The sequence below is a fragment of the Falco biarmicus genome, chromosome 1, assembly GCF_023638135.1.
Source record: "Falco biarmicus isolate bFalBia1 chromosome 1, bFalBia1.pri, whole genome shotgun sequence".
Classification (NCBI taxonomy): domain Eukaryota; kingdom Metazoa; phylum Chordata; class Aves; order Falconiformes; family Falconidae; genus Falco; species Falco biarmicus.
This window is the reverse complement of record NC_079288.1, coordinates 7,007,156-7,033,188: the sequence shown is the minus strand read 5'-3', so window position 1 is coordinate 7,033,188 and position 26,033 is coordinate 7,007,156. Positions and strand designations below refer to the sequence as shown.

The following is a 26,033-nucleotide window of genomic DNA, read 5'->3' as shown; positions in this document are numbered from 1 at the left end:
TCATTTGTGCACGGGGCAAAGCCTCTAACGTTTTTGTTGCCTCCTCCTGGCGTTGCGATGTCTATGGCTGCAGCTTCCTGGCGTACTCCATATATTCCATTTTTTTACTCTGAGTGAGCAACTTAAAAAGAAGGGGAAAAATAAAGGGACTCATCTCTCAGATAGCACAAGCTCAGCTCAGTAACGTGCATTGGTTTTACTTTTTTCTTTAAAAGTCTTTTGGCATTACTTTGTTGGGGTTTTTTTTCTGGGAAAACCCAAGTTTCTGAGATAAGAGTGTCTCTCAGGGGACAGCCATAAAGGCACGCTATTGTGAAGAAATCTGGTCTATGAATACACAGTGTGCTCGCTAGTCTGAAGGAATCACTTCTCCATCCATTTGTAGCCTGGTGAGTGTTAGGGGGCCAAACTCTTAATGACGGGGTGTGAACTTGAGGAAAGAACATTTGCAAGCTCAGCTGCTCTGGGATGGCTGATGGGTTATAGCTGCATCCTGCTTTGCCCTGGATGTGTCTGCCACACTCCTGCATGTTTGGTCTCTAACCTAGTGAAACAGCCTTTCCTTGAGGAGCAGCAGGGTGTCAATGTCTGGTGTTGCACACCCCCAAGGACAATTTCCTCTGAGCCTGCTTGTGGTGACTAACACAGAAACGTGAGGTTTCACTGGCAAATATTTTGCTATTCTAGACAATAAATTTGCCTAATCCTCTCAGTTTTCTTCACAAAAGGAGAAGCCATTGCAGCCAGATGCCCAGATGGCAGACCAAGGTCCATGCTGGAACCTCTTCACATTCCTCCATCATTTCCCTCCTGTTTCTAGGACACGCTGCGAGACTGTGACCAGGAGTCCACCTGTTATAACACCGTCATTTCACCCATCTACTTTGTCTCCTTCGTGCTGACGGCCCAGTTTGTCCTGGTGAATGTGGTGATTGCCGTGCTCATGAAGCACTTGGAAGAGAGCAACAAGGAGGCTAAGGAGGAGGCAGAGCTTGAGGCAGAACTGGAGATGGAAATGAAGACAATCACGCCCGGCCAACACAGCCCCTCGGACATCTTTGCGTGGACAGGCAGCACCGGTGGAGAGAGACCTGAGAGCCCCCGAGGATGTACCAATCCCATGCAAATCAAGGTGGACTCTCAGCTCTCATTAGTTTACCCTATGGTGAGAATCTGGGTTGGAGGGTGAAGAGGGCTTGACCTGCATATTAGCTGGGGGAAGACATGCACGAGTCGGTAATGAAGGAGTGGGTGTCCCTTACGTCCTGGGCTTGTATTCCTCTCTGTCTGCTGACTGACTGTTGCATGGTGTGGGAGCCGGTGCTCCAGGGAAGAGACCCTGGGCAGGTCTCCAGACCACCTTGATGCATCTGTTTGGACGTAGAGAGCTTTGCAGTTTGTTCTGGAGATGTGCCCAAGCCACCAAGTTCAGACCTAGCTCTAAATTTGCTCTAATCCAGAGTTTGCACTAGGTCCTTCGTGATAGAAAAATCATGAGCGTAATGTGTTTGCTTTTCTAATTGTTGTGGTCTAACCCCAGTTGGCAGCTCAGCCCCACACAGCTGCTCGCTGGCTCTTCCCCAGTGGGATGGTGTAGAGAATGGGAAGGGTAAAAGTGAGAAAACTTGTGGGTTGAGATACAGACAGTTTAATAGGTAAAGCAAGAGCCACACAGGCAAGCAAAGCAAAGCAAGGAATTTCTTCACCACATCCCACGGGCAGGCAGGGGCTCAGCCCCCCCCAGCACAGCAGGGCTCCATCACGCCCAACGGGGACTTGGGAAGACAAATGCCATCGCTCTGGGTGTCCTCCCCTTCCTTCTCCTTCCCCCAGCTTCATATGCTGAGCATATATATCCCAAATCATGGGTTACAACAATTTAAAGGAATTTCCATTACAATTTCCACGCCTGGTCCCTTTGGACCAGCCCGTTTTTTGTGGGTTTTTTTGGCAATGAACTCCTCCCCTTGCAATTTATTGCAACATTGCACTGAACTCCTCTCCTTGCCCCTGCTCCAGCTTGGATTTATCCAGGCTGCAGTCCCTCAGGGTTGTACCTGCTCCAAGTGGAGCCTCAGCTCTGCGCTACAGTCTCTCCAGGGGTATGCCTGCTGCGGCATAGACTCATCCACAGCCACTGCTGCTTTGAGGTGCACCTGTCCCAGCATGGCCTTACCCCTGGCTGCAGTTGAGGGACCTCCAGGGTTGTACTTGCTGTCCTGGGCCCATCCATGGCCACATGCTTTGAGTGCTCCAGCATGGCCTCATGCACAGCCACTGATGCTTCAAGGTCTACCTGCTGCAGCGTGGACTTATCCACAGCCTTAGATACTTTGAGGTGTACCTTCTCCAGCGTGGGGCTTATCCTTGGGCCACAATCCCTTCAGAGGTATACCTGCTGCGGCACAAGCATAGCCACGGCCACAGAGGCTTCAATAGATACCTGCTCTGCCGTGGGCTTATCCATGGCCAGAGATGCTTTGGGGTGTCCTGCTCCCAACGTGGACACAGCCACAGGTCATGGTCCCTTTGACTGGAGTTCATGTTGGAGTTCCAACCTGTCCTGTACAGCAGCACAGAAGCAGCAGCCGTGCCCTGGCCAGCTGCCAGCCCCGGCACATCGCTGCTGCTGTTATCAAAATGTTCCCAGGCAGAGCGCAGTGAGATGATAAGCAGTGCAGCAGTACAGCAAGCAGCGAAAGCAAAAAAGCAGCCACTAATGAGCACTAGACTCTAATATACAGTGAGGCAAGCGAGCCCCATGGCAAGCACAGGAGCCTGTCAATTAAAAGCTAAACAGCAATAACAGCTATAAATTCAATCTGGCACATTCCAATTGAATCTGTTATCTCGAACCCTTCGAGCCCCACGCTGGGCACCAAAAGGGACTGTGGTGGTCTAACCCCAGCTGGCAGCTCAGCCCCACGCAGCCACTCACTCACTCCCCCCCCAGTGGGACGGGGTAGAGAATCAGAAGGGTAAAAGTGAGAAAACTCATGGGTTGAGATAAAGATAGTTTAATAGGTAAAGAAAAAGCCACACATGGAAAGCAAAGCAAAGCAAGGAATTCCTTCACCACATCCCACGGGCAGGCAGGGGCTCAGCCACCCCCAGGACAGCAGGGCTCCATCACGCCCAACGGGGACTTGGGAAGACAAATGTCCCCCCCTTTCCTTCTCCTTCCCCCAGCTTTATATGCTGAGCATGATGCCATGTTGGCTGGGATATCCCTTGGCTCAGCTGGGGTCAGCTGTCCCGGCCATGTCCCCTCCCAGCTCCTGGTGCCCCCCAGCCTGCTCACTGGTGGGTGGTGTGGGGAGCAGAAGGGGCCTTGGCTCTGTGTAAGCGCTGCTCAGCAGCGATGAAAACATCCCTGTGTTATCAAAACTGTTTTCAGCACAAATCCGAAACGTAGCCCCATACCAGCTAGTGTGAAGAAAATTAACTCTATCCCAGCCAAAACCAGCATAGCAAGCAGACCATGAACCACAACATTAAAAGAGAAATAAAACTTGGCTAATCTTTGCTTAAGTATTAAATTCGGTTTATGTAACCTCAATTTAAACTCCATCCCCACAGCCAAGCTTGTGAGAAAAGATTAATTTAACAGTGGAATAATCCAGAGGGGGCTCAAACCTGAGCCCACCAGCACTGGTGGCAGAACTCCCACCAGCAGGAGCAGGGCTGCAACGTGGTAGCTGCTATGGGTTGCAGTAAGTCTCTCTAAAGCACAGTTTCTGGATGAAGACTCAGTTTGAGGAATGAGAGGTAAGGTCAAGATCCAGACAGGTCCTTTGGGAGGGAACTGAACTGGAATTATACAAGAAAAATGGTCCGGTCTTTTTTTAGTCTTAGCTGATTGCAAATTGGGTTAAACTCTACACAGACCTCATTAGCTTTTATTACATCATGATTTCACAACAGCATATCTTGGCCTCTGCCTGAGGTGGACTAATGAGTATTCTAATGCATGAAAAACTCATTTATGATCTTTAGTCCAAGGGTGAAAAAGAGTAAATCCCTGCTCAAGCTTTGTTTCAGTTCCTAAGCTACTGGAAATTTCTGGTGCCATTAGGAATCACTGATGTCTCAGATGGAGTCCAAAGCTGCTCCTTGGCACAGGAAAAAGGAGTTCAGGGCAATATGGGGAAATCCAGATCTACTACGTCCTCTAAGAAGAAACACCACGTCCCAACTGTTGTACATGTTACACAGAGCACTGGCAAACCGTCCTCAGCGCTATCGCCCTGCATCAATACTCACACTGGCAAAAAGAGAAACTGCAAAACTGCCAGGCACATCAGGGAGGGAAACCCTCAGCTCTTCAGTCTGTCAAACCTGCCCTCTCCGAAGGTGGCCTTGAAAGGGCTTATTCTAGTCACAACCTCCAGAGCGTGTTTCTTGCTCTTTCACTCAAACAGAAGCCTCAAAAACCTCCAGGAGATTTTCTTCTATTTTTTCTCCCAGCCAAAATCTTCAGGACCAATCTGATATTTGAGCATGATAGCAGAGGAATACAATTCCCAGGACATGACCCCGCCAGGACATGTGGTCAGCATGCTCTTCTGCTTGCCTGTTCCCCAGGATTTTTGCACTGTGTGCTGTTTGACTGTAATGATGGTCCTCATTTCATCGTACGTAGCAGGCATTCCCTACATGAAAGGTGCAAGCCTTAAATTGCTCCCACGCTGCCTGCAAAAGCCAGACCCTGCTCTGTATAACTTCCAGTTGTCTGTGCTCTGGCCAGCTGGTTTGAAGTTGGCCAGGACAACTGGGGCACCTCAACCCATGTCTGGCACATGAATTAGTGACCTGATGTGTGTCCGTCCTGGTCACCTGCAGCTTTCATGCACAGGATGCTCAGCTTCTCTTCAAGTCAGGTTCTTGTAATTGATGTGCCCTCTGGATGTGGATTTAGGTGTCAAGTATTAGGTCCACTTGCTCAAAAATGTGAACAATGGGTATAGAAACCTGACAGCAGTAGCATCCTACAGAAGTTCACAGCACCAAGTACCAAGATGCTGCTATAGCGGCCCCGTGATACACCTCAGGTGCCAGGAGCGACTGGCCATGTTTGCTGAGGGTGAATGGTCCCCAGAGTGGGGGCAGCCGCGGTGCTGGGACAGCCGGGGACAGCCCCATACATTATTAATGTCTGAGAAAGCTGTCACTGCTCACCGTGATATTACTGCACTGTTCTCTCTCCTCTCCTGCCTCACCTCTCCTGTCCCGTTGTTTCTGTTACTGCTATTCTCCCTTAACGTTTCTGTCTCCCCCTGACCCCCCCCCCCCCCAATCTGTTCTTTCCCCCTTTTGTTCATTGGGTTTTATGCACCATCCTCTTTTTTTTTTTTTTTTTTTGTCCCTTCTTCTCTCTCTGTCTCTGTCCCTCGCCTTTTTCTCTCTCTTTTTGGCTTGCTCTCTCCTTCTGCATGCTACACACCACCCCTCCTAGGAAAGGCACTTGTTTGATACCATATCACTGCTGATCCAGGAATCTCTGGAAGGAGAGCTGAAGCTGATGGACAACCTTTCAGGCTCTGTGTGCCATCATTATGCCCTCCCAGCTCCCGAATATTACAACTCTGAGAACCAGGTTAATATTCCTAATTTCCTGCACAGTCTCCATCCAAACTCAGTTTGACTGAGACCTTTAATTGAGAGTTAAAGTTCTTTATGTAATGTATCACAGGGATTTTGAAGCATAAGTCATTTGGGCTTTTTCTGTGGGCGCTGAGATAATATCTTGGTTTATGATGTTGTATATCAATGCAAGAGGAAGAGCACAGGCTCTGAGTTTCCCTCTTCAACACAGAATTTTTTCATTGGGATTTACTGTTCATGAGTCTTGTAGGGAAAATGTACAAAATCCTGTCTCCATCCTTCAGTGGGGTTCTGGTGTTTGGCTTCTTGCTCCTAACCAGGGCTCCATGGCAATGTCAGGATGCATCTGCAGAGCCTGGAGGTTTTCCCAGAGCAGAGCCTGAGCCGGTGGGGATCATAAAATGATCTCTATATTTGTGCCTACTTACACTGCATGAAAATCCAGTTTCAAATTATTTTCGTAAAGAGGCTTCTTGCAAGTGGGTCATTGTAAACTAGATCCTCATCTCTGATCCAAACTGAATTTGGAAGGCAAGACAGCTCTTAATGATGTACTTAAGTAATCGTGTGCTCCAGTGCTTTCTCGAACAGGGGCTGTAATACTTGTTTGAAATTAGTTCATTTACTTCTTAGAATGAAATACCTACTTTCTCAAGCGTGCAATTCTTTAGAGCAAATATTTTCCCTAAAACATAGCAGTGACCATAATAATAACTCAAGCCTACCTACTTTTTTCCTGCAGTTGGAATTGAGCAAGTTCCATATTTCTTGATCTACTCTTTTTCCTTTTCTGGCTAAAAATAGCAGAAGTTTTCTTGTTAAATCAGTGTGCTTATTTATGAGCTCACTGACACTCTAAATTATCCAACTCAGTGGTTCATTAGAGGAAAGGAAAAAGCTTAGGTAAAATGAAATCCTACTGCAGATCTTTATATAGCAGGATAACATGTCTCCCTCTGATTGCTGCGTATCGCTTTCCAGATTGAGGTCTATTAAGCTATAGGAAGCGGTTGCCTCTAAGAATTGCCGGTGGAATAGAGACGGTAGCTTTGGCGGGGAAGGCAGAGGGTCAGTGCGAAACTCAGCGAGAGCTGGTTGGAAATTTTTTGTCACTACATTTTTCACCAGAAAGTGCTGCTGCGGCAGAAAAAAAACCCCGTTGTTTTGACATTTTTGTAATGAAAAAATATAGCATTCCAGTTGCAATGGCTTTTTCTTTTAAGTTCCTCTCCTCCCCCTAATTGAAACCCATATAAATCCATTGAATCTTTCCAACAAAACATTTTGACAGCTTCAAACTCCATTTTGGGAGAGGGGAGGCCGAAGGAGGGGGCAGGGGGTGTTGTTTTGTTTACATTTTGGCTTTTCTGTTCACACTATTCGTCATGTTCTTAGGCGAGTCAGGAATTTCGAGCAGTGCTGGGACTTGCTGAAAGCAACCTGATGAGCAGCAGCTCCCGGCGGAGCAGCTCCATCAGGCTGCTGGACACCAGCAGCTCCCGCACAGCCTTTCCCTTGGGCTCCCGTCCGTGGATCCCGGTTAGGGATCACTGTCCGGTGCTGGCAGCCTTTGCAGCTATCCTTTTCAGGGAGCCTCCTATGAAATCAGGAGCGGCTCCAAAGCGTCTCTTTCATCCATTGCCAACAGATTGCTGTGTTAGAGGAGATATCAAACCCAAGGTTAGATGAGAAGAGCCCAACCCTCTTACTTATCTCAGCTGAAGTTTTCAGCCTCTCATGGTTCACTCATCACTGGGTTTATTTCAACCTACTGATGCCATTTCTAAGAGTGAGAAAATCCAGCCCTTTGACATCTTAAATGCAGCAGATCTGGGCCTCTGTGGTTTCTCTTGGATGATATATTGCTGTTGAAAGACTTTTCAGGCATAGAGGATAGGAAAAAAACTGCATGGTGAGAAATAAAAAGGAAGCACCTGGGACTCATGCAGACCAGGCAGCCCCTGCAAGCCTGAGCCCAGTCTGTAGGTTACCTGCTGAAATGCTGTCCCCAGTGCTGTGGGCAGCAGCCTTAGACCCAGGGTGGGGATTTGGGGACGTCTGAGCCTGTACTTCAGGGCAAACATCCCTCCCTGCAGCGGCTGGCAGCAGGGATGCTGCTCTGGGGGAGATGCTACAGTCCCCTTTTCCCGCCTTTTTCTCCAAAACCTGAAGCAACATTTCACATTTCTGATAAAAAGTCCTCTGTGTCTAGGGAGAGAGCTTCATCAATATTTTGATAAAGATTTTTATCAATTACTTGAATGCCTTCAGCAGGGATGTGTTTGTGTAAGACGCGTGGGTACGGCATCGGTGCAGCAGTGCAGCACCTACTCCCAGCTGACTTTGCTCAGAGCCAGAGGCGGCTGTTGGGGCTGGGGGGGCATTTGGGGGCTGAAGGACATAGGCAGTTCTTTTAAGTAGGACGATTTTTGGTGTTTACCCAGGCACTGGAGGCTCTTTAGCAGTCCAAAACGCACTGAAGGCACCAAGAAGGCATTTCCTGATGGAAATCAAGCCTTAAGTTTCTCCCTGTCCCCGGTTAGCCATTAGGAAGCTAACTTTAGCCCCAGCTGGCTCTCAGAGGGGGACGACGACGACGATGACGACACACACGTCCCTGTGCCCTCCCCAGAGCACAGGGAAAGGCACGCACCATACCCCACCTGCAAAATGGTTTTGGTGTTGGGGAATCTTTGCAGACTCAACCAGATTAGCTTATAGACCAAGAGACCAGCATGGCTGTTGGGTAGGAGCAACTCCAGACAAGTCAGAAGGTCTTGAAGCCTCTTGTATTTGATCATAGCCAAGAGGATAAATATCTCTGGTATGAAAGTAATGTTACTTTTGCGTCTTCATCTAGACAGGAGAACAGCAAAATGCAAGGCTAGCATTAGGGCATAGTTTTAAACTCCCTCCCAGGTCACTGGTAAACATTTAAGTATGGATGTCCCACTCTTTTTTTTCATTTCTTTGTTATATTTCATTTCTTGTAACGTTCTGTCCCTGGTAACAATGTGCATGATGTAGCGTCTCCCACTGCAGGGATATTGCTTTAGTGTCTAGAAGTATTTAGATGATGATACTTTTTTTTTTTTTTTTCTCTTTTCCAAAAGATTTGTGTCCTGGTTTCTTATGTTTAATCATCTCTCCCTTTAGATCCCTCTAGCTGAGATGGAGGCTCTGTCTCTGACGTCAGATATTCTCTCTGAAAAGTCCTGGTCCTTAGCTCTGACGGATGACTCTTTTCCTGATGATACTAACACACACTTACTTAATGCTCTGGAAAGCAATGTACATACACTGGTCGCTGTATAGTCTGATGTTTACAGGGTTCGAAATACTGCTTCCACCTCTCTACACCTGCCTAATGGCATTTTCAGTTCAAGCCCATTTCCAAATAGCACCAACCTTTCCCCTGAACAGGACGTTGTCCTTAATGCCATTAGGTCCTGGGTTGTTATCGCTGTTGTCCACAAACTTGGCTCCTTGCGAGGAACAAGTAGTTATTTCTATTTTTCCTTTGGTGCCTTATGTAAAAACATCGTGTTTGCTGCAAGTGAAATAAAGAGTAAAAAAAAATGCTTTGGAAAGTGTCAAGGTCAAAATTTCCTCCCCATCTGAAACAAATCAGTGATGCTGCGTGGAAGAGACACCCATGAGCTAATGACTCGTGTCCTCTGCTGAGGGGTCATCTACAACCCTTTGGTTTGTAATGGATTTTTGTCTTGATGAACACAGGCACCACAAGGCTTTTTGCATGATTGGTGCCAGACTGTTTATTTTACAAATATCAGATGGGGATGACTCCGAGATGCTGCTTGTTTTGTGAATTCTTACTAGCAGTCATGCTGCTGGGAAAAAAAAAAAAAAAAAAGACTATTTTGTGTCTTTTTTAATTAAATAACCAGTATTTTGAACCCTGCCTTAACCATCTACTCTTTGAAACATTAGACATTTTTAGCTGTGTAGCGGTCAAGTGCTTTTTTTCTGCTGTACAACAGACATAACTCCTTTTCCAACATTTTTGGATCATTCTTGTTTTCTTTGTTGTTGTTCATGTACCTGCCTTTGGATGTTTGTGTTGTTGATAAATTTTCTGCCATTCTAGTCGACTGCCATCCTAATTAGCACTTATTTGGGAAACATCTCTTAAACCGTGACAATATTTCCCATCATGCTTCATGGCATCACGTGCAAAAGATTTTGTAAACTACATTTAACATTTTCTGTGGGACTTTTTTTTTCAAAATTAGTTAGTCTGAAGAGCTGGGCTGAGGAGAGAGCCCTTACAGTTTTGAATCAGATTAGACAAACCCATTTGACAGTGCAGCAAAGTCTCAAGGGTATAGCCAAGAGAGATGTTTTTTTCTCCAAACAAACAAAAAAAACCAAAAAAAAACCAACAAAAAACAAGCCAGGTTGAACAAAGTGGTTTGTGAATTTGTGTCAACACCAACAGAGTGTTTTGGTCAAAAAGGTTTTCAAAACTTTTGAAAAACTGCAAGCATTCATTGAAATCTTTTCTAAATGCAATATTTTTACACTTTGTTTAGGCACAGCTTTGAAATGTTTTGTTTGACTCAAAATAGATTTGGGTTGGGATTATTTTATTATTATTATTATTATCATTATTATTATTATTATTGGTTCATGGAAAACGCAGATTTGATTTTCAGTCAAGCCAAAACAACATGTTTTTCAAAACTACCAGTGAACCGAAACGTCATGTGCTCCCACTGCTCTGTTTGTGAGCTGGACTGGGAAGATGGTTTTGCAGCCATTTCACATGGGTTTCATGAAGTTCACTCACGAGATTTCCCCCGGGATAATCCGAGAGTGGAAATGAGCCCGCTGTGGTGTTGGATCCTGTCAATGAACCCAAAGGTTCATTCAAGGTTGGGTTTGGAGAGAGTCTCGAATCCAAATGTTTGGATCCAACTGGTTTTGAATTTGAAATCTCAGATTTCAGGCCATCTTTACTGATTTAAGTGAAATAATGTGAAAGCTAAATAGCATCAACATACTGCTCGGAAGGGGAAGGCAGGGAGGAACAGAAAGGTTCCCAAAACCCAGGTCTGAGCTTTACCAGCACAGGTCTCTCTCTCCTTCCCTGAGCTATATTGGGAGCCTGCAGTCTCTTATCTTGGCTGTATCCAGGCTGTATCCAAATCGGCAGGTTCCCAAGGACTGAAACTAATGCTGCATGACAGTGCAGATCCGTTTCCCTCATTAAATTTACAACAGTGGTCTTCCTTCTTTTTTTTTTCATTTTCTTCTTTTTTCCTCATTTTTTTTTTCTTTTTGTAAATTCCTTTTAATCTCATCATGTTTCTTATGCAAACGAAATGCCATAGTGAAATTTTGGGTTTATGACTGAAGGATAAAATTGGGAAAAAAAACCAATTCAGTGTTGATTTCAGAAAACCTGTAATGCACTGAGTGAAGGGAAGATTTGTCAGAAAATAAGATGTAAAGTTTTCCAAAAATGATCAGCAATATACTGTACCAGACTGCAGTGTCACATCTTATTTCTGTGGGTTTCAGTGGAGACCTTTTAAAGATGAAAGAGTTGTTTCATTAGAAATATCCAGGAAAGTTGACTTTGCTTCCATTTTTGTTAATATTGTCCAGCACAATAACACCCAAGAACATTTCTGGGATGGAGATATTTCCTTATGAAATCATACGTGAATCCACTTCGTTGGATGTTGCCTCTGGTGCTGCCCATTCCAAGAGACTCTTTGGCTGTAAAAACTCCCTCACTTGCATCACATCCCCTCTAATTAGAGAATGGCTTTAACCCTGAAGCAGTAGGTTTAGATATTCCTTTCAATAAAATGAGTTTAGTTATTCATTATATGAGAAGAAAAACCAGTAAAATTGTGCTGGGAGCCAGAATAGAGAATATTTTCCATAAACTAGCTTTTGTATTTGTTTTGGGGTTTGGGTTTGGGTTTTTTTTCTTTTCTTTTACTCACCTTTGCAAAAGTCTGACTTGCTGGTGAGGGCACATAGAGAGAGCTTTCCTGTTATTGCAGAGGATCAAAGTTATGCAAAGCATGTGACATTTGCTGGCCTTGAGGCATGATGCCTTCTTTGCATATCCCTGAAATAGTCATGGTTTATTACTACAGTGTTGCTTCCTCTGTTTCTGTGGTTCATTCCGTGTGACAATTTATTGACAATACAAAAGGAGGGGTATAGCTTCCTGGTAGATCCATTCGTGCAACTTGTACATACTGACGATGTGCATGCCCATCGTGCCATACTGATTGCAATGGCTGTCGCTAGCGTTTCTGGGCACTTCTCCTCTTCCCACCCCATCCTGTCTTCCTTCCTCACTGTTTTTTTCCCCATAGGCTGATCTCCGCTCCAAAGACGACACACTGACCTTGTCTCCCAGCAAAGACTTGCTGAGCGTGAGGAAGCCTTCGGTGGGGCGCACACACTCGTTGCCGAATGACAGCTACATGTTCCAGCCGCCGTACTCCAGCCCCTGCCCTGCCTCCCTGGGTGAGAGGAATCCGGCACATCACAAGTCCCAGTCAGGTACACACCTGTCAGCTGGGACAAGAGCAGGATTTTCCAGTGTAGCAATACCTGGGATTTTCCAAGCTGTTCAGTAGGAGGCAGCAAATTGTCATTGGTTTCCAGCGAGGTGGTGGTGTCCAGACCTGTGGCGTGGCTTTGCAAAGATGCTCCACGACTTGCAAAGACCCTCCACAACTTAAGAAGACCAGGTTGTCAAGGATAACTCCTTTCCCTGAGCTTTTTGGCAATGTGACAGCAAGCAGCTGGCCTGGCTCACCACTGACTGTCCCTCTGCCTGGCTCCCTGAAGGTTACAGTCCATACAGCCTGGGCTCCATACATCTCACCTGAGCTAGCTACAGCCCCAAAGCAAAAATCCCAGCAGAAGGATATTTCCTTATGTCTGGGTTGGGTTTTTTTTGCAGCAGTACCTATTCTGGCAGGTTTGGGAAGCTCTGTGTGGGAACATCTGTGAAAGATGGGAAAATGGTGTCCCTAAACGCCTGTAAAACGAACATAAATGTGCTGAATTGAGAGAGATCTCAGCGTGAGATGAATGGAAAAACGAGAGAGTGTAGAATTGTCTTTCCCAGTGTGCGTGGTCGGGATATACGCCTTGGAATTAAATTCAGATATTCTTAGATACAGCGTATTGCAGATACCAAGGACTCTCTCTCTACCTGCACCTCTGCACCTGTACTCGCAGCTGCCTCCCGGTGCTTATCAAAAAAAAAAAAAAAAAAAAAGTGCTTTCATTTACTCTGTCTGCTAGGGGTTACCTTCTGCTGGTAAGAGAATGTAGCTGTCTCTAATTCTGCTGTACATGCCATCATTTTAGACATTTGTCACAGATAAGACAGAGAAATTTTTACAAGCACTGTCATTTGAAAGCCTCTAAGCAGAACATAATTTCAGCACTGTTCAGAATGGTAGGAGATTTGAACAGATTAGAAATAAGATGTCGAAATTTGCATAGTAATAAGAATTTGGATGAATAGCAACTGTTGAACAGCAGAAAAAAATGCAGACACAACGGAGAAAGATGAATCTAGAGTTGGGAGAAATCACTGCCATAATGCAAAAATTTCAAGGTCAAGAGCTGTCCTTTGAAGAACCTGTTTGCACATAATGCAAAATGTACAGCTAAAATCCTGGTCAAATCCCACTGAAGTCAACAGCAAAACTCCTGTTACCTCCAGTGGGGTCAGAATTTATCATTTTCTGTAATAGCCAAGAAATTCCTTGGAGTTATAATACCTGACCATAGAAAAGAATCCCACTTGCTACGGAGGGAGTTTCCAGAGCTTCGTTTTTGATCCTTAATCTGTATGCATTTGTCCTGTCTTAAACAAAAACTACGTCAGCTTGACTAAAATGTGGGTAATTTCTGAGTCCCTTCTTTCTTCGAGATATCATTTCCCAGTTCCCAGCTTGGAGAACTGAACAGCCCTATCTGACAGCCCTGGCTTGGCGGGGGCGCACATTGCATCCTTGTAAATCCACAGGAAAAACTGTTCCACTGAGATATAGGAGAAGTGTTTTGGAAAGGTAGAACTGATGTCTTCTGCATAACCACACTAAGCAATTAAACCTTTTGTGTTTTTCTCCGGCTGGTGAAATTCCAATCGTATTAAGCGGGCCAAAGTGCTCGGAGGTGGGTAAGGTGCCCAAACCTTGGTGTGTGCTTCGTTGTCCTGTTCCACCCACAATGTCAGTGCTTTTCAGGGTGGGGGAAGTCACCCCTACCTGTTTACAGTTTGTAATATTATAAAGTGCTCTGAAGACAGCAAAAGGTGCCAGGCGCATCTAATAAATCACCACAACTAAGCCATAATATTTCAAGCTGAGAAAGGTTTTGTTGTCAGAAACACTGGCACTTGCAGGAGGGATTTGTTTGAATACTCCTTCGTAATGGGGCTGTTGTTCTGGGAAAGATTCCAGGACAAATGAGATTCTCTGGGATGCGGTCCAGGTTAAATGAATTGTTTTGAAAAATGTCGAGCCGGGGGGGGGGGAGGGTGGAGCATGCAGAGTTTCAAACCTTTTACAAGAAGTAGCCAGAAACCACAAAGGGTCAGAAAAAGGCTGGGGAGTATGTGTTTGCTTCTCCTGGGATGCTTTGTAAGACTAGCCTTGAAAGCCACCTGGTGCCATTCCCTTTCGCTTCGCTTCCAGTGTGCGTGCTGGTTTTGAGATTTCAGCAGTTGGTCTCCACGTACCCTCAGGTATGAAGACATCCTTTCCTAGGCTTTCAAAGTCAGATCCTTGCGGTGCTGAGGTGTGTCATTGCCTGCAAAGTTATCGTCCCTAAAGCAGGGATCTAGAAATTGCCAGCCCAGATGAACTTCTAGTTCATAATCTTCTGTTCTTAACAGGAGCTAGTCCCAGTTGTACTGGGGGGGAAATGCCAAGAAAAATGAAATAACAGAGATTTTTGGAATAATTTATTAGTAGGTGGCAGATTTTTCCCCATCATGGAGAGGCAGTTGCTGAATTCAGTAGTTTTGCCATGCCTGTCTGCTCCAAGGTGTGACAGAGCCGTTTTCTTTGAAAGGCCGTTGAGGTTGGGATGTGGCCCCCAGATGGACATGTCACATCTCTGTCTCTTCTCCCTCTTGCAAGGTTCAAAGGCATCAGTGCAGTCACAGCCAGCGGACACCAGTTCTCTCCTGCAAATTCCAAAAGACCATTTTCACCACGTAAGAGCTCACGACCGTTTGGTGAGGAGGAGCAAACCCCCGGTTCCCCAGCAAGTGCACTCTCCTTCTGCTGAAAGGCTGCTCCGCAGACAGGTAGGCAGACCTGTGCGTGATCATGAACCTGCTGAAGTTTTATATCGTTGTGTTTCCAGGTTAACCGTGCTTTAAGTTCAAGGAGGGATTCACAGAGAAGCCTCCGGAGAACTGTAATTCTCCTACAGAAATAACAAAAAGGTTGATGGATTTTGATCTGAAGGCCATTCAGGAGTCTCCAAAGAATGTGCGTGACGAGTATCATCTCCTTTGGCAATGTGCCTAAATGTTTCTCCACATTGTTAGCACTTTATTTTTTTCAGACCTCTTCATAAATGCAGCCAAATGCTCCCCAGGGGCTTGTTGGGGTAAGGAACTAATTCTTAACTGCTGTGATTTTCTCAGTGCTTGAAAGGACACAGGGGCTGCAGACTCCATCCCAGGCCACCCTTCCTCTGGTTCCTCTGGTTTCTCGAAAAGGGAAAACTGTTTAAAGGAAGCTGGATGTCTCGTATGCAAAACCATCATGGGGAGCGTACTGTTTTTACAGTGAGAATTGAAAATTAAGATCCTTTTCAATCTCCTGTGTGCTTTTGAAAGGTTTGAGTACATGCAAAGCAGAACACGTTTTATTTTGCAACTGGTTTTATGTCTGGTTTTTGCCTGGCATTGATTAAAATCCTGATTCAACCCAAGATCTAAGAGATCTAATCAGTCTGGATAATTGGAAGGATAAGTTTAAATGCATCTTTTTTTGGTAAAATACTTAAACTTTTGCTTCACTCTCACATTTTTAAGCGTATTTCATTGTGCAGTTGGACCAGGACCAGAGGCATGTCTGATTCCCAAATTCTGCTTTCTTCAGTAGTTTCATGCCTGATTTTATATACATAAAATAGATCAGTTCTATTTTTTCCAAAGCAATTTCTTTCCTGCATGAAAATATTCCCATTTCTTTCATCTTTTAATCAACATTGACAAATTAGACAGTTGATTCATTAAGCTCTAAAAATTAATGTGAAGTACCAAGGTTAACAATTACATTAGTCTGTAATACTAAATTGACATAAGAAATTCCTAGCCTGTATTCGTTTGCACAGGGCTGGCCAGCTACCTCAATCACTGCTAATGGGGAAACTAATTGATGTCATGATTCCAGTTCATAACCACTCTCTCTTGCTTTCTAATGAATAACAGACGCATCCTTTTGAACTGATCTATCTAGAATAAATTACCACGTTAGCCATCTTCCTCAACCTAATTTTGTTCCTATCTTTGAAGGCTTCTTTTTCTAAACCTTTTCATACATTTAAGTTTAATTTATTCCCCTCCCTCTTCTCTCTGCTCATGCAGTGACATGATCATGCTTTTGGAGTGACATTTCAGGGAGAAAAAAGCTTTGGGACAGTGAGAAAATATGGTCCACGGCTGGCCAAATCCTTTGGAAGGTTGGAGAGATGTGCTGCTCCCGAGCCTGCGGGAGGGGAGCGGAGAGGCTGTTCCTGGCAGCGGGGCATCATTGCTGTTACTGTTAATTGCAATCTGGATGGCCAGCCGCTGGGAAACTTGGTCCTTAAAGAGGCAAAATTCCCTTTACACCCCAGGCACTTCTGCTCGCTCAAGTGCTCTCTGCTTGGCTCCTTTTATTGCCACCACTAATCTGGTACTAGCACACCACAATAGCCCGAACTAACAAAGCATTTTGGGTTGCAGTACCCATTTTTTCCTTATTGTTACGTATATTGCATGTAATTCTGATTTGATTTCTCCTTTTCTTTCTTTTCTTTCTTTCCTTTCCCTTTGCCCTCATCCCTGCTCCTTTCCTGAATTTATGTATAGATAAATCTTGTCCACCACATACCTGGTCCATGCACTCTCCTCCATCATTAAAACCTGTGTGTTTAACCTTCCTTTCCCTCCAGACTGCTGGAGAGCGAACACAGCCCCCACAGTAACGTGCCGTTTAGACTCGGGAAAGTTTGACAATTAGCGATGCACTCGCAGATGAAGATGAGTGGATCGGATGCTTTGGGAGAACGTTCCCTGCTGAGGAATACGCTCCTTGGCAGCGCATTGCACAAAAGCTTTTGTCCAGGGCAATTGTACCTGAAATTAAAACTCTATTGATTTTCTGGTTCCAGGACTGTGTATCCAAGGTGTAGCCCACACCAAGCTGTGGCTACTACAGGTGTACACCCCAATGGGATGGCAGAGGGTCCTTTCATTTTGAAACAAAGCAGTAAAACATTGTACAAACAGTTACTACTAACAACTACCAAAGATGCCTGTATCATAGGGAGAGAAAGAGCTGGTGGTGACTAATACTGTCGTTGTATGCAACACAGGTTGGTGTACAAGCAAAAGTAATGACAATAATTACTTTTTGCTTCTGTATTCTACTTTTTTGTAGTCTGTATCTCTTCTCAGGATATGAACATGATTTCTTCTCCCACTCACTCACTAAAACTATTGGCACTGAGGAGACCAGAATTAGCTCCGCTCTTGGCTGTGGTTAGTTGCCAGTATTATGCTGTAAAATTTTAACTAGAAAGAATTCACCAGCATTGGAGAAGATCATTTTCTGTTCTGTATTAAATATTCTCTCAACTCTCACAGATGACAAAGGGAGCCCAGTGTGCAGATGGAGCAATAGACTCTTGTGTTTCTGTGCGTGCACATGTGTGTACTGCAGCTGATGAGAACTTTGCCTGAATAGAGATCATTTGGCTCAAACGGTCCTTGTGGGACAATTTTTATATAAATTCTAAGATCATTTTGGGGCGATTTGTCACAAAAGCTTTCCTTAGTATGAGGAATTTCATGTCCTTGCACTTTTCTAAAGGACTGAGACAAGCTGTACACATTTCCTCCAAATTTCTCTGTGAAGTTTTTAATCTTTCGGATCATTTAGGAGTCTTCTCGAACTGAGACTCTGCCTTTAAGGGCCAGTTAATGTGGCTGATTTATAAACCCTTTTGACAAGGGATGTGGTGCAGTGAAAAGACAAAGCCTTCAAAACACGCCATAGGTTCTCTCTGCCAGCAGGCACTGATGCTGCATATGGCTCAAGACAGCCAAGGCAAAATGTGCCTTAGGAAGCCTGAATTTAAGCATCTGAGCAAGCTGAAATAATTACAGTTTATTATTATTAGTCCGGCTTTGGACTCCAGCTTTTCCAGCTCCCTTGCCCTGAGGTGGTGCAGAGTCATGGCTCCAGCATGGGACCAAAGCCAGGGACAGGCTGTTGCCCTGATGCTGGCACAGAGCGTGGCTGCTCCGGTGTCACTGGCTCTGGGGTTCCCACCCCATGCTCTCAGCATCACCTGAGCTGGAGGAGGGAATACACTTGCACATCCTCTCTCTCCCACTCGTGACGGGGCTGCTAAAATTATGAAGGGCTTTGCTGTAGATCCTTATCCTTTGCATAACAAGAATATGTCTAAGTTTGGGCGAAGGCATTCTGGTTTTGCAGCCCTCCATCCTTAGAAGAGAAAGTTAAAGGTCAACCATTTATAAAAAATGAAGGGCCCGATTCTGGTGTCACTTACACAGGGACAAACCCATAGATCTCTGAAGTGTGGGAACTGCTAGAACCCACAGGAGGAGTCTGTGGGTCTGTGCTGAGGTACCTCAGCAGAGCTGAGCCCCCTGTAAACACGGTGCCTTTCTCATACTAACCTGTGTTTGGTCTGTCTCTCTCATCTGGCAACTCCCCTCCTCCCCGATCCCTTTGCGCTCCGATACAGATGGCCATAAGGAACGACTCTTCGGATAGCAAGGAGAATCTCCACACCGAGGTGAGTGAACTCTCTGACCCAAATGTCCCCGCTGTGCCCAAGGAGGAGTCATCAGTGGCTCTGACACCCTCAGAAGCAAATGAGTTGGCTGCGTGGAGCCGGGCCAGCGTCCATACGCAGCAGCATTCCCACAATCAATATAATATTTCAAAGCAGGCACCAGCATCGTGTGCTTGTGCAGACTCGTATCAGGAGACACCTGGAGATTCAATGGACCGAGAAGTATCTGAAATAAACAGCTCCTCAGAGCCTTTCACTTCAGAAACTCGTACAGCCTCGAGTGCCTGTTCAGAGGTTCAGCCTCTCACTCCTAAGAGGAACATAGGCAATACCGGCAACGTTACCCTGAAGGACCTGAAGAAATACCACAGTGTAGACACCCAGGGTCTTCTAAAAAAACCGCCCTCTTGGTTAGATGATCAAAGGAGACATTCAATAGAAATTTGTTCAATGGAAAACAGCCCTCAGCATCATTCCACATCTAGCTCTTCTGGCTTCATAAGTCAGGTGGTAAGTGAAATGGAAGGCTTGCAAGGAACACGGCAGAAGAAAAAACTAAGCCCTCCATGTATATCTATAGATCCACCCGATGGACAGAGTTTGCTACCTAGAGGACCTCACAGCATCTCACCTGCTGGTGGAGACATTTGCTTGAGGCGGCGTGCTCCATCTTGTGAGTCCAAGGATTCCATGGATATAGGGGATGCGTTGCTTCCAGACAGTATGTCAACATCTCCTACCCCAAAGAAAGACTTGTTGACACTTCCTAGCTTTTCCTTTGATCAAACGGAAATGGACCCCTGAGTTACTTTTCTGTTGGTGCCAAATGTTTTCTTCCTTTCATGTAATAGAAAAAAAAAAAAAAAAAAAAAATTAAAAGACTGTATTCCAAAACGGCACTGGGTAAAAAATTTCCAAAGAAAGATTAAAGAACCAGCTGGTTAAAAGAGTGGTTAACCTATATCACGCTTACTTAAGCATATGTTCTGCTTAGGTAAAAGCAATACAATGTGCAGAATCTATATGTATATTATATTTTATTAAATTAATTGAATCTAGTATTGCGGGATGTAGTACATTTTGTGACTAAAGACTCATTTAATTTTCTTCTATTTTATGTATCTCAGAATATTTCTGAGATAAAGTTGGTTTTTATGAATATTTTAACCTAAAAAATATATATTTAATCCCTTCTCTTTTTTTGTTTTGTTTTGTTCGGGTTTCATTTTGTTTTGCAAAGCACAAAATGTAGCCAATTAGTGCATTACAGAGGAAATGTACCCCACACTCAGCAGTAAATAAGGATTATTTAATGTAATTTATTTTTCCCTTTGGACTTCAATGATATTCTGGGAAAAGGATTGTTTGGGTAGTGTAGAAACGCAGTGGCAATTTTTTCGCAAAATAATATCCCCATATTGCATAAAATCAACATCCAGAGTGAAAGCAAGTGCACGAACGCAGGAAAGTGCAATGTGCTGATAGATGTCTGGAGATGGTGAATGCAGAGCCATTTAGCTGTACAAATGCTGAGTTACGAAAGGACAGTATAGATCATCCGTGGTGACCCACAAAACCATGGCAATGGCTATTTTCATACGTGCCCAGGAAACTGAGGCAGCAAAAGCCTGTGGTTGCTCCTGAGATGTTTTTCCAGTATCTCCAAGGCAGACTGTTTCTTCTGCGGAGTTTTACACCTCTGTGAGCCCCCTGTTCGTGGGGGAGCCCCTCTTTTCCACACCCCCGTGGAAGGGAGAATAAGACCGTGGTGCAGATTTGCAGTGGGTGAATTCGGTGCAGACACGTCACTGCAGCGGGCTTAAGCGCATGTTTAAAGTTAAGCTCTTGCTTAAGCCGCCTTGAGGTTGATTGTATTGAAGAAGTTCTTGAAAATGAAAATCATATGCTTATGTGTTCAACGGAATCGAGGTCTACTGCAAGTTATTTTACAGATTACATGTAAGAAAGTCTGTAGGTACTGAAATGACTGTTGATTTTCAGTAAAAAAGTCAGGTTTTTTGCTGGCACTGCTAGAATTAATTTACATGACCCTGACTGCAATTTTATTTCCAACCTATCTAAAGCCTTAAGCAGCAACATCGTGGTACAAAGTAGATAAAACCAGAATTCATGTCCTTACTTTAGAACACATCCTTAATGTCAGTCATCTCCGAAATTCACTGTTTACTTCTGTGCTAATGCCCTCTGCAAAAAGCAATCTGTAAAACTGGGCAGCACAGCCTGAAAACCATGCAAGACTGGTCCGGTTCGACACCTCCCGCTCCTCACAAGGCTGATGGAAACCAGATGTCAACTTCACTCAACTTCCATGAAATCACATTAAGATGTAGGCTAAATAAGACTGCAGGCATGCTTTGAAGTGTGGGAATAGTCACAGGTTTCAAATGGCCTACATGGATAAGGCTTTGCTGGATCGTGTCTTTAAACCAGCACAGGCAAGAGGAGGATTTGTGCTATTTCTGTCAGTCGGGAGTTTGTAACTTTTTGAGAACTACTGATCTTTTCAAATCACTACAACATGTTGATGTACAGCCTTTTATCCATTCAGAGATTAGGCTGTTCCGACTACGTGTATCTGCATTAGCTTCAAGTATACATGCAAAGAAGAAGATGCTGTTCGTACCTAACAGCCTACGTGAGGTCTTAAGCTCCTTTATTTTCACTGGAGGACGTTCACTCCATAAACAATCCCTATTGATTTACACTTCCTGGAGAAATGTAAGGGCTTTCAGCAGGAAGTCAGGCAATCAGTGTATTTGAAGTAGGAGGATTAACATTCTGTACTATTTACTGCCGTTAGATTAATTCTTGGCTGGGACTTTTTCCCCCTCTTCCACACGGGCCCATACGGAGACCGCTCCCTTTGATATGCCAGTCCAAATCCAGAGTTAAGCCCGTTTAAAGCAATGATTTCAAACAAACCTTTCATCAGTTCTTCCCCCAGATCGCAGTTAAGGAAATAATAAAATTACAGTGTATTAAGCCTGAGAAATATTCTTAATCCCTTTTTGGTTTTACACTTATAATGAGCCTTAGCTTTTCCTTTCACATGTACTAAATAATTTGGGAAAATAGCTAGGCCACTGCAATTGCCGACCCTTGTTCCTTAATGATTAGGATTGTGTTTGCATAGCTGGAATGATATTACTGGTACAGTTCCTTCCTTACAAAAGAACCATGGAACATTTTAGCTTGAAATCGTGGCACAAAACGGTGATGTGATGTTAATCCAAACACTTGACTCCAGCTGTAACAGAAAGCCTAAAGGCTCCTCTATTTTCATGGCTTGGGGTTTTGCCCACTGACAAGATTTGTGGAAGTAAGAAAAAGTTTACATCATACGTGAATATTCAGTAAAGACTAGTCAATAAAAAATACCATATGATGATGCATTCAGGAAAAGAAATCCATGTAAAATAGTTTGTTTTCTAAACGGGATAAGTTTTTTCTAGATGCCCTTTTGAAAGACAAATAAAAATGTACTGCAGCGTGTGCAATAATCTTAACATAATTTTAAATACCTTTGGGGGGGTTTTATAGAATTTGACTTTTTTTAAACCAAATGTACAAAATCCACAGGAATTCTGTAGAATGGTTATGTTGATAGAATTTTTTATATTTTTGTAGAAATCTATAGAGAAATTGTTAAAAGTCTGCGTAGCATCTTGGGAACAGAAGCAGCTTTTACCTACAAGGTTTTTTTCATAAACCTGGAGCCAGACCTACTGTATTACAACATGTATAGCCTAGTTTCAGAGCCTGCATCCAGGTCGCATTTAGAAGTAAGCAGCTAAGCTCAAGTTCTACGATATTGCAGTGCTATTACTGTTCAAGAACCGTACCCGTAGAAAACATCTACTCCCAAAACTCAGCCCCTAGCGAAGGTAAAGTAGTCGCGTGACTATCCGGTTCATTCAAGCACACCAGCACTTTACTACTGTGGATTTACTGTATACAGGTGGGAGGAGGATATTCTGCTATTGCCAGGCTGACACATGGGGTAAAAGAGATTGCAGATGTGTCTGGAAAGATGTAAATTCCATTCTTGCAGCCCCTCGCACATAGAACTGATTCTTCATAGCTTGGTTACAGGCCGTTTATACTGTAGATATTTTGGAGAAGGGCAAAGAAAATGCTGTTTTTGACTTCTGTGGATTTCGCTCAGCACAAGGTGTATTCAAGGAGAAAAAAAGAAGAAAAAAAAGAAAACAAAAGCATTACCATTGTAAATTAGGCTATGCCCCAGTCTCCCCTTTTCTGCCCCTTTGACTATAATAACCCCTGTACACTATTACACAAGGTGACTAGAGTAGGCACAGTACCATTGCAATGTCCGTAACAACCTAGTATATATTATAGAACTTTGTATTTAATAGCTAATATATTGTTATACTGTATCAGGTATATAGGCCAAAACAAGGTCTTTTGGTCAGGGCAACAAAAGGTGGTATTCATGGGCAAAATTGGGTTAAAATGTTCCTTTTTAAAAAAAAAAGAAAAAAGACAAAAAATGAGTGTAAATCTTTACAAATGACAAAAACAAATGTGTCCTATTAAAGCCTTTTGAAAAGAAAACAACTGTGCACTTCCCTTTTTTTGTTGTTGCTGATGATAATTGGTATCATTCAGAGAGGTCAAATCTTTGGTCACGTTTTAATTGCGAACAGTTGGAATAGGTACTGTATAGCAGGAGCGGATGGGGAAGAAATGTTGTGAAATATCAGCCCTTCGTGAAGCAATTTGGTTTGACACCGCAAGTGAACGTGGCCCAGCGCATCGCCCAGGGTGTGCTGTTTCACCAGCGAGACCATCAGCTGTTTCTGCACATCGCGCTGCGGTGGCAGAGGACAGCTTGGCCAGCTGCTGAGCGATGCGCAGGCGGCCAGGACTGCAAGGGAGAGCTGCAGCCAAAGAGGGAACAGAGTCAGGATTTGATCTGACCGTGGGAACATGTCGCTGTGAAGAGGGAAGGTACCGGGCTTTTTCATGCGTTCAGGATTTCCAGCCTGAAGCGCGGCAGCCTCTTGCCCATCACTTCTGCAGTCATTTAGCTCCTCGCAAAGCAGGAGCTGGCGGGGGTGGTACCACTGCTGGAGCTGCAGCCTGCCTGCTGTGGAGCAGCGGGGGCTCGCACCCCAGATGCTGCTCAGGTACCACTAGAAACATCCGAACTGAAACTCTTCAGGGGTCTTTAGTGGATGAGTGATGTAGCTTCTAATGTGAAGTCTCCTCTGCTCTGGGGAGCAGCCACTAGAGAGGGGAACCTGGCCTGAGCACTGAGCTGTTTCGCTTTGGCTTGCATGCCTTACGATGGCTCTGCAGCAGGAGGGACCCCAAACTGACACCCACAATGCTTATGTTATCTAGAGAGCGTTTTGATAAAGGCCCCCTCACAGTCACCTCTGAGCAGAAAACAGCAGGAAGGAGGTTAGCCCTTAAACAGAGGGAAAGTGTGGATCTGTGTAAAATCCCATGCAAATCCACACAGAGCAGGACTCCAGAGGCGAGTTCTGTAACGCGTCTGCGTTATCCGGGCCATGGGGCCAGCCCCACCAGGCTGGAACCATTGAAGTGCCTTCCCACCCCTCCAAGGCTGCAGGATCCACGTGGCACCAAGGTAAGCAGGGCTCACGGGTTCAAGCGCTTTGCACCTCTCTGCACACAGCTGAATTGAGCCCCAGGGTGGTTCCTTGCAGGGGATGTCAGATCCCTCCATTTCCAGCGTCGGCTTTCAGAGGAGCTTGGGAAGGGGTTTGGTTTTCTGCTCTGTTTTGCGTGTATTCCCATACGAGGCTCTTTTGCCAAGTTTTGCTTGTGGTTTTTAGAAGGCTCCCACCCAGACTGGCTGCTCGTGGATATGTGCTCCCAACTTGCCAGAGCCTGGGTCCGGCACTTTGTTATTCCCTTTGGTGAGTAATTTGGATGCCATGTGAAACTAGGTCGTTTTCTATGTAGTGGTAGCTGCGTCTAGGGAAGCAGCACTTCAAATTTAATTTGTTTCTGGCTTAGTCGAGACAGTTAGGTGAACTTGGTTAACTGTCCTGCTGCTGGAGAGCAGTGTCTGGTCAGAAGAGCTGCGCGCACGGCTCATCCCTCAGCTGGAGCTCTGCAAAACCCTGCGAGATGCTTCGTGAGAAACGGGAAAGGCCATTTGTGCCTTCTGTGCTTCAGGTGCTCCAGAGCTACAAATTGAGACGTGCCGGCACGTCTCGGGGGTGACCTGCACTGGAATCTCCCCACATAAGGCAGGAAAAAGCCATGTAAGGGAACGTGCCTGGCTGCCTTTATTGCCACCAGCACCTCCTGAAGGCCGAGCGGTGACCCGCTGCCGGGGGGGGAGGATCCCGCAGACGGGAGGGATCAGGCCAGGGACGCTGCGGGGGGCAGAGGCCGAGCCGAGCGGGCGAGGGGCGTGCGGAGCGGCGGGGCCGGCGCGCAGCGTTTTGCTACCATCTAGCGGGCCGGGGAGCGGGATGGGCAGCGGGGCTCTCCGCCTTCCCGGCGCCGGGAAGCTCCAGCTACCGGGAAAAGGGGCCGGGGGGCGGGCCGCGGGGCCGCTCCGCCGCCCGGGAGGCAGGTTCCGGGCCAGCTCCGCGTTGCAGAAACGGCGTGGTACCGCGCGGGGTCGGGGGGGGGGTGGGGGTGGGGTGTGTCTGCTTCTGCGGCGGGGGAGGGGGTGTTCAACCACTGAATGTAAGACAATCCCTTCGTGGGAAGCGGGTGGGAGCCGGAAGGCTTGCTCCCAGGTTGAGGAGCCCCGTGGCAGCCGGTGAAACCCCCCACTGCTTGGGGCGAGGGGAGATGCTCAAAGCCAGGCTGCTGCACATACAAGTGGCTCTGGCTTGTGCAAAGCCCTGGGGTACAATGGCTGGTCCAGGGACAGCCCTTGGGTGCCCAGCATCTTGGAGGCTGTGGCAGCAGCCCAGCTTTGTCCCTGCACATGCTTATCCCTTGTTTGAAGCACATGTAGAGCACAGCGCCCAGCATGCCCTGTGCATGCCAGCCTTGTCCCGGCTGCGCTGGCACGCAGACCCACCATACAGCCACAACCTGTGAGCCCAGACGGGGTGTTGGAGCTCTGCTTGGCCCAGCGTGGGAGGAGGAGAAGCCAGCAGGCCTTGTGCCATCTCACCTGGCTTGGGGTGAGGTGCTCCAGGTCTGTTTGCTCGGGTGAAGGCTGAGCACTTGTCACTAGATGGCAATGCCATGAAGTGGTTTAGCTGGTACACTGGTGCACCTGAGGTCCCCAGTAACCTGTTTCTGTTTGGTTTGGCGTGGTCTTCAGCATCACCAGTGAAAGGCATTGCCTTGCTGGCATTTTTGCTTTTGAGGGTGATTGGACTTAAGGT

At 45.7% G+C, this 26,033-nt stretch overlaps 1 protein-coding gene across 17 annotated transcripts in view; it reads left to right on the top strand.

Moving 5' to 3' along the window:
- The window catches only part of CACNA1G (calcium voltage-gated channel subunit alpha1 G), a 153,630-nt gene extending 130,392 nt beyond the window's left edge, over positions 1-23,238 (top strand). For 4 of the 17 annotated variants that reach the window (XM_056342265.1, XM_056342226.1, XM_056342236.1 and 1 more), the window contains 6 exons: positions 821-1,165; positions 5,456-5,596; positions 8,761-8,895; positions 11,964-12,153; positions 14,757-14,926; positions 18,613-23,238. In XM_056342265.1, the coding sequence (XP_056198240.1) occupies positions 821-1,165; positions 5,456-5,596; positions 8,761-8,895; positions 11,964-12,153; positions 14,757-14,926; positions 18,613-19,467 (1,836 nt within the window). In that variant the 3' untranslated portion in view covers positions 19,468-23,238. Of the gene's footprint in view, positions 1-820; positions 1,166-5,455; positions 5,597-8,760; positions 8,896-11,963; positions 12,154-14,756; positions 14,927-16,705 lie in introns of all 17 variants that reach the window. The other 13 variants (XR_008822446.1, XR_008822447.1, XR_008822444.1 and 10 more) reach the window with 13 other exon arrangements.
- Positions 23,239-26,033: the final 2,795 nt, after the last annotated feature.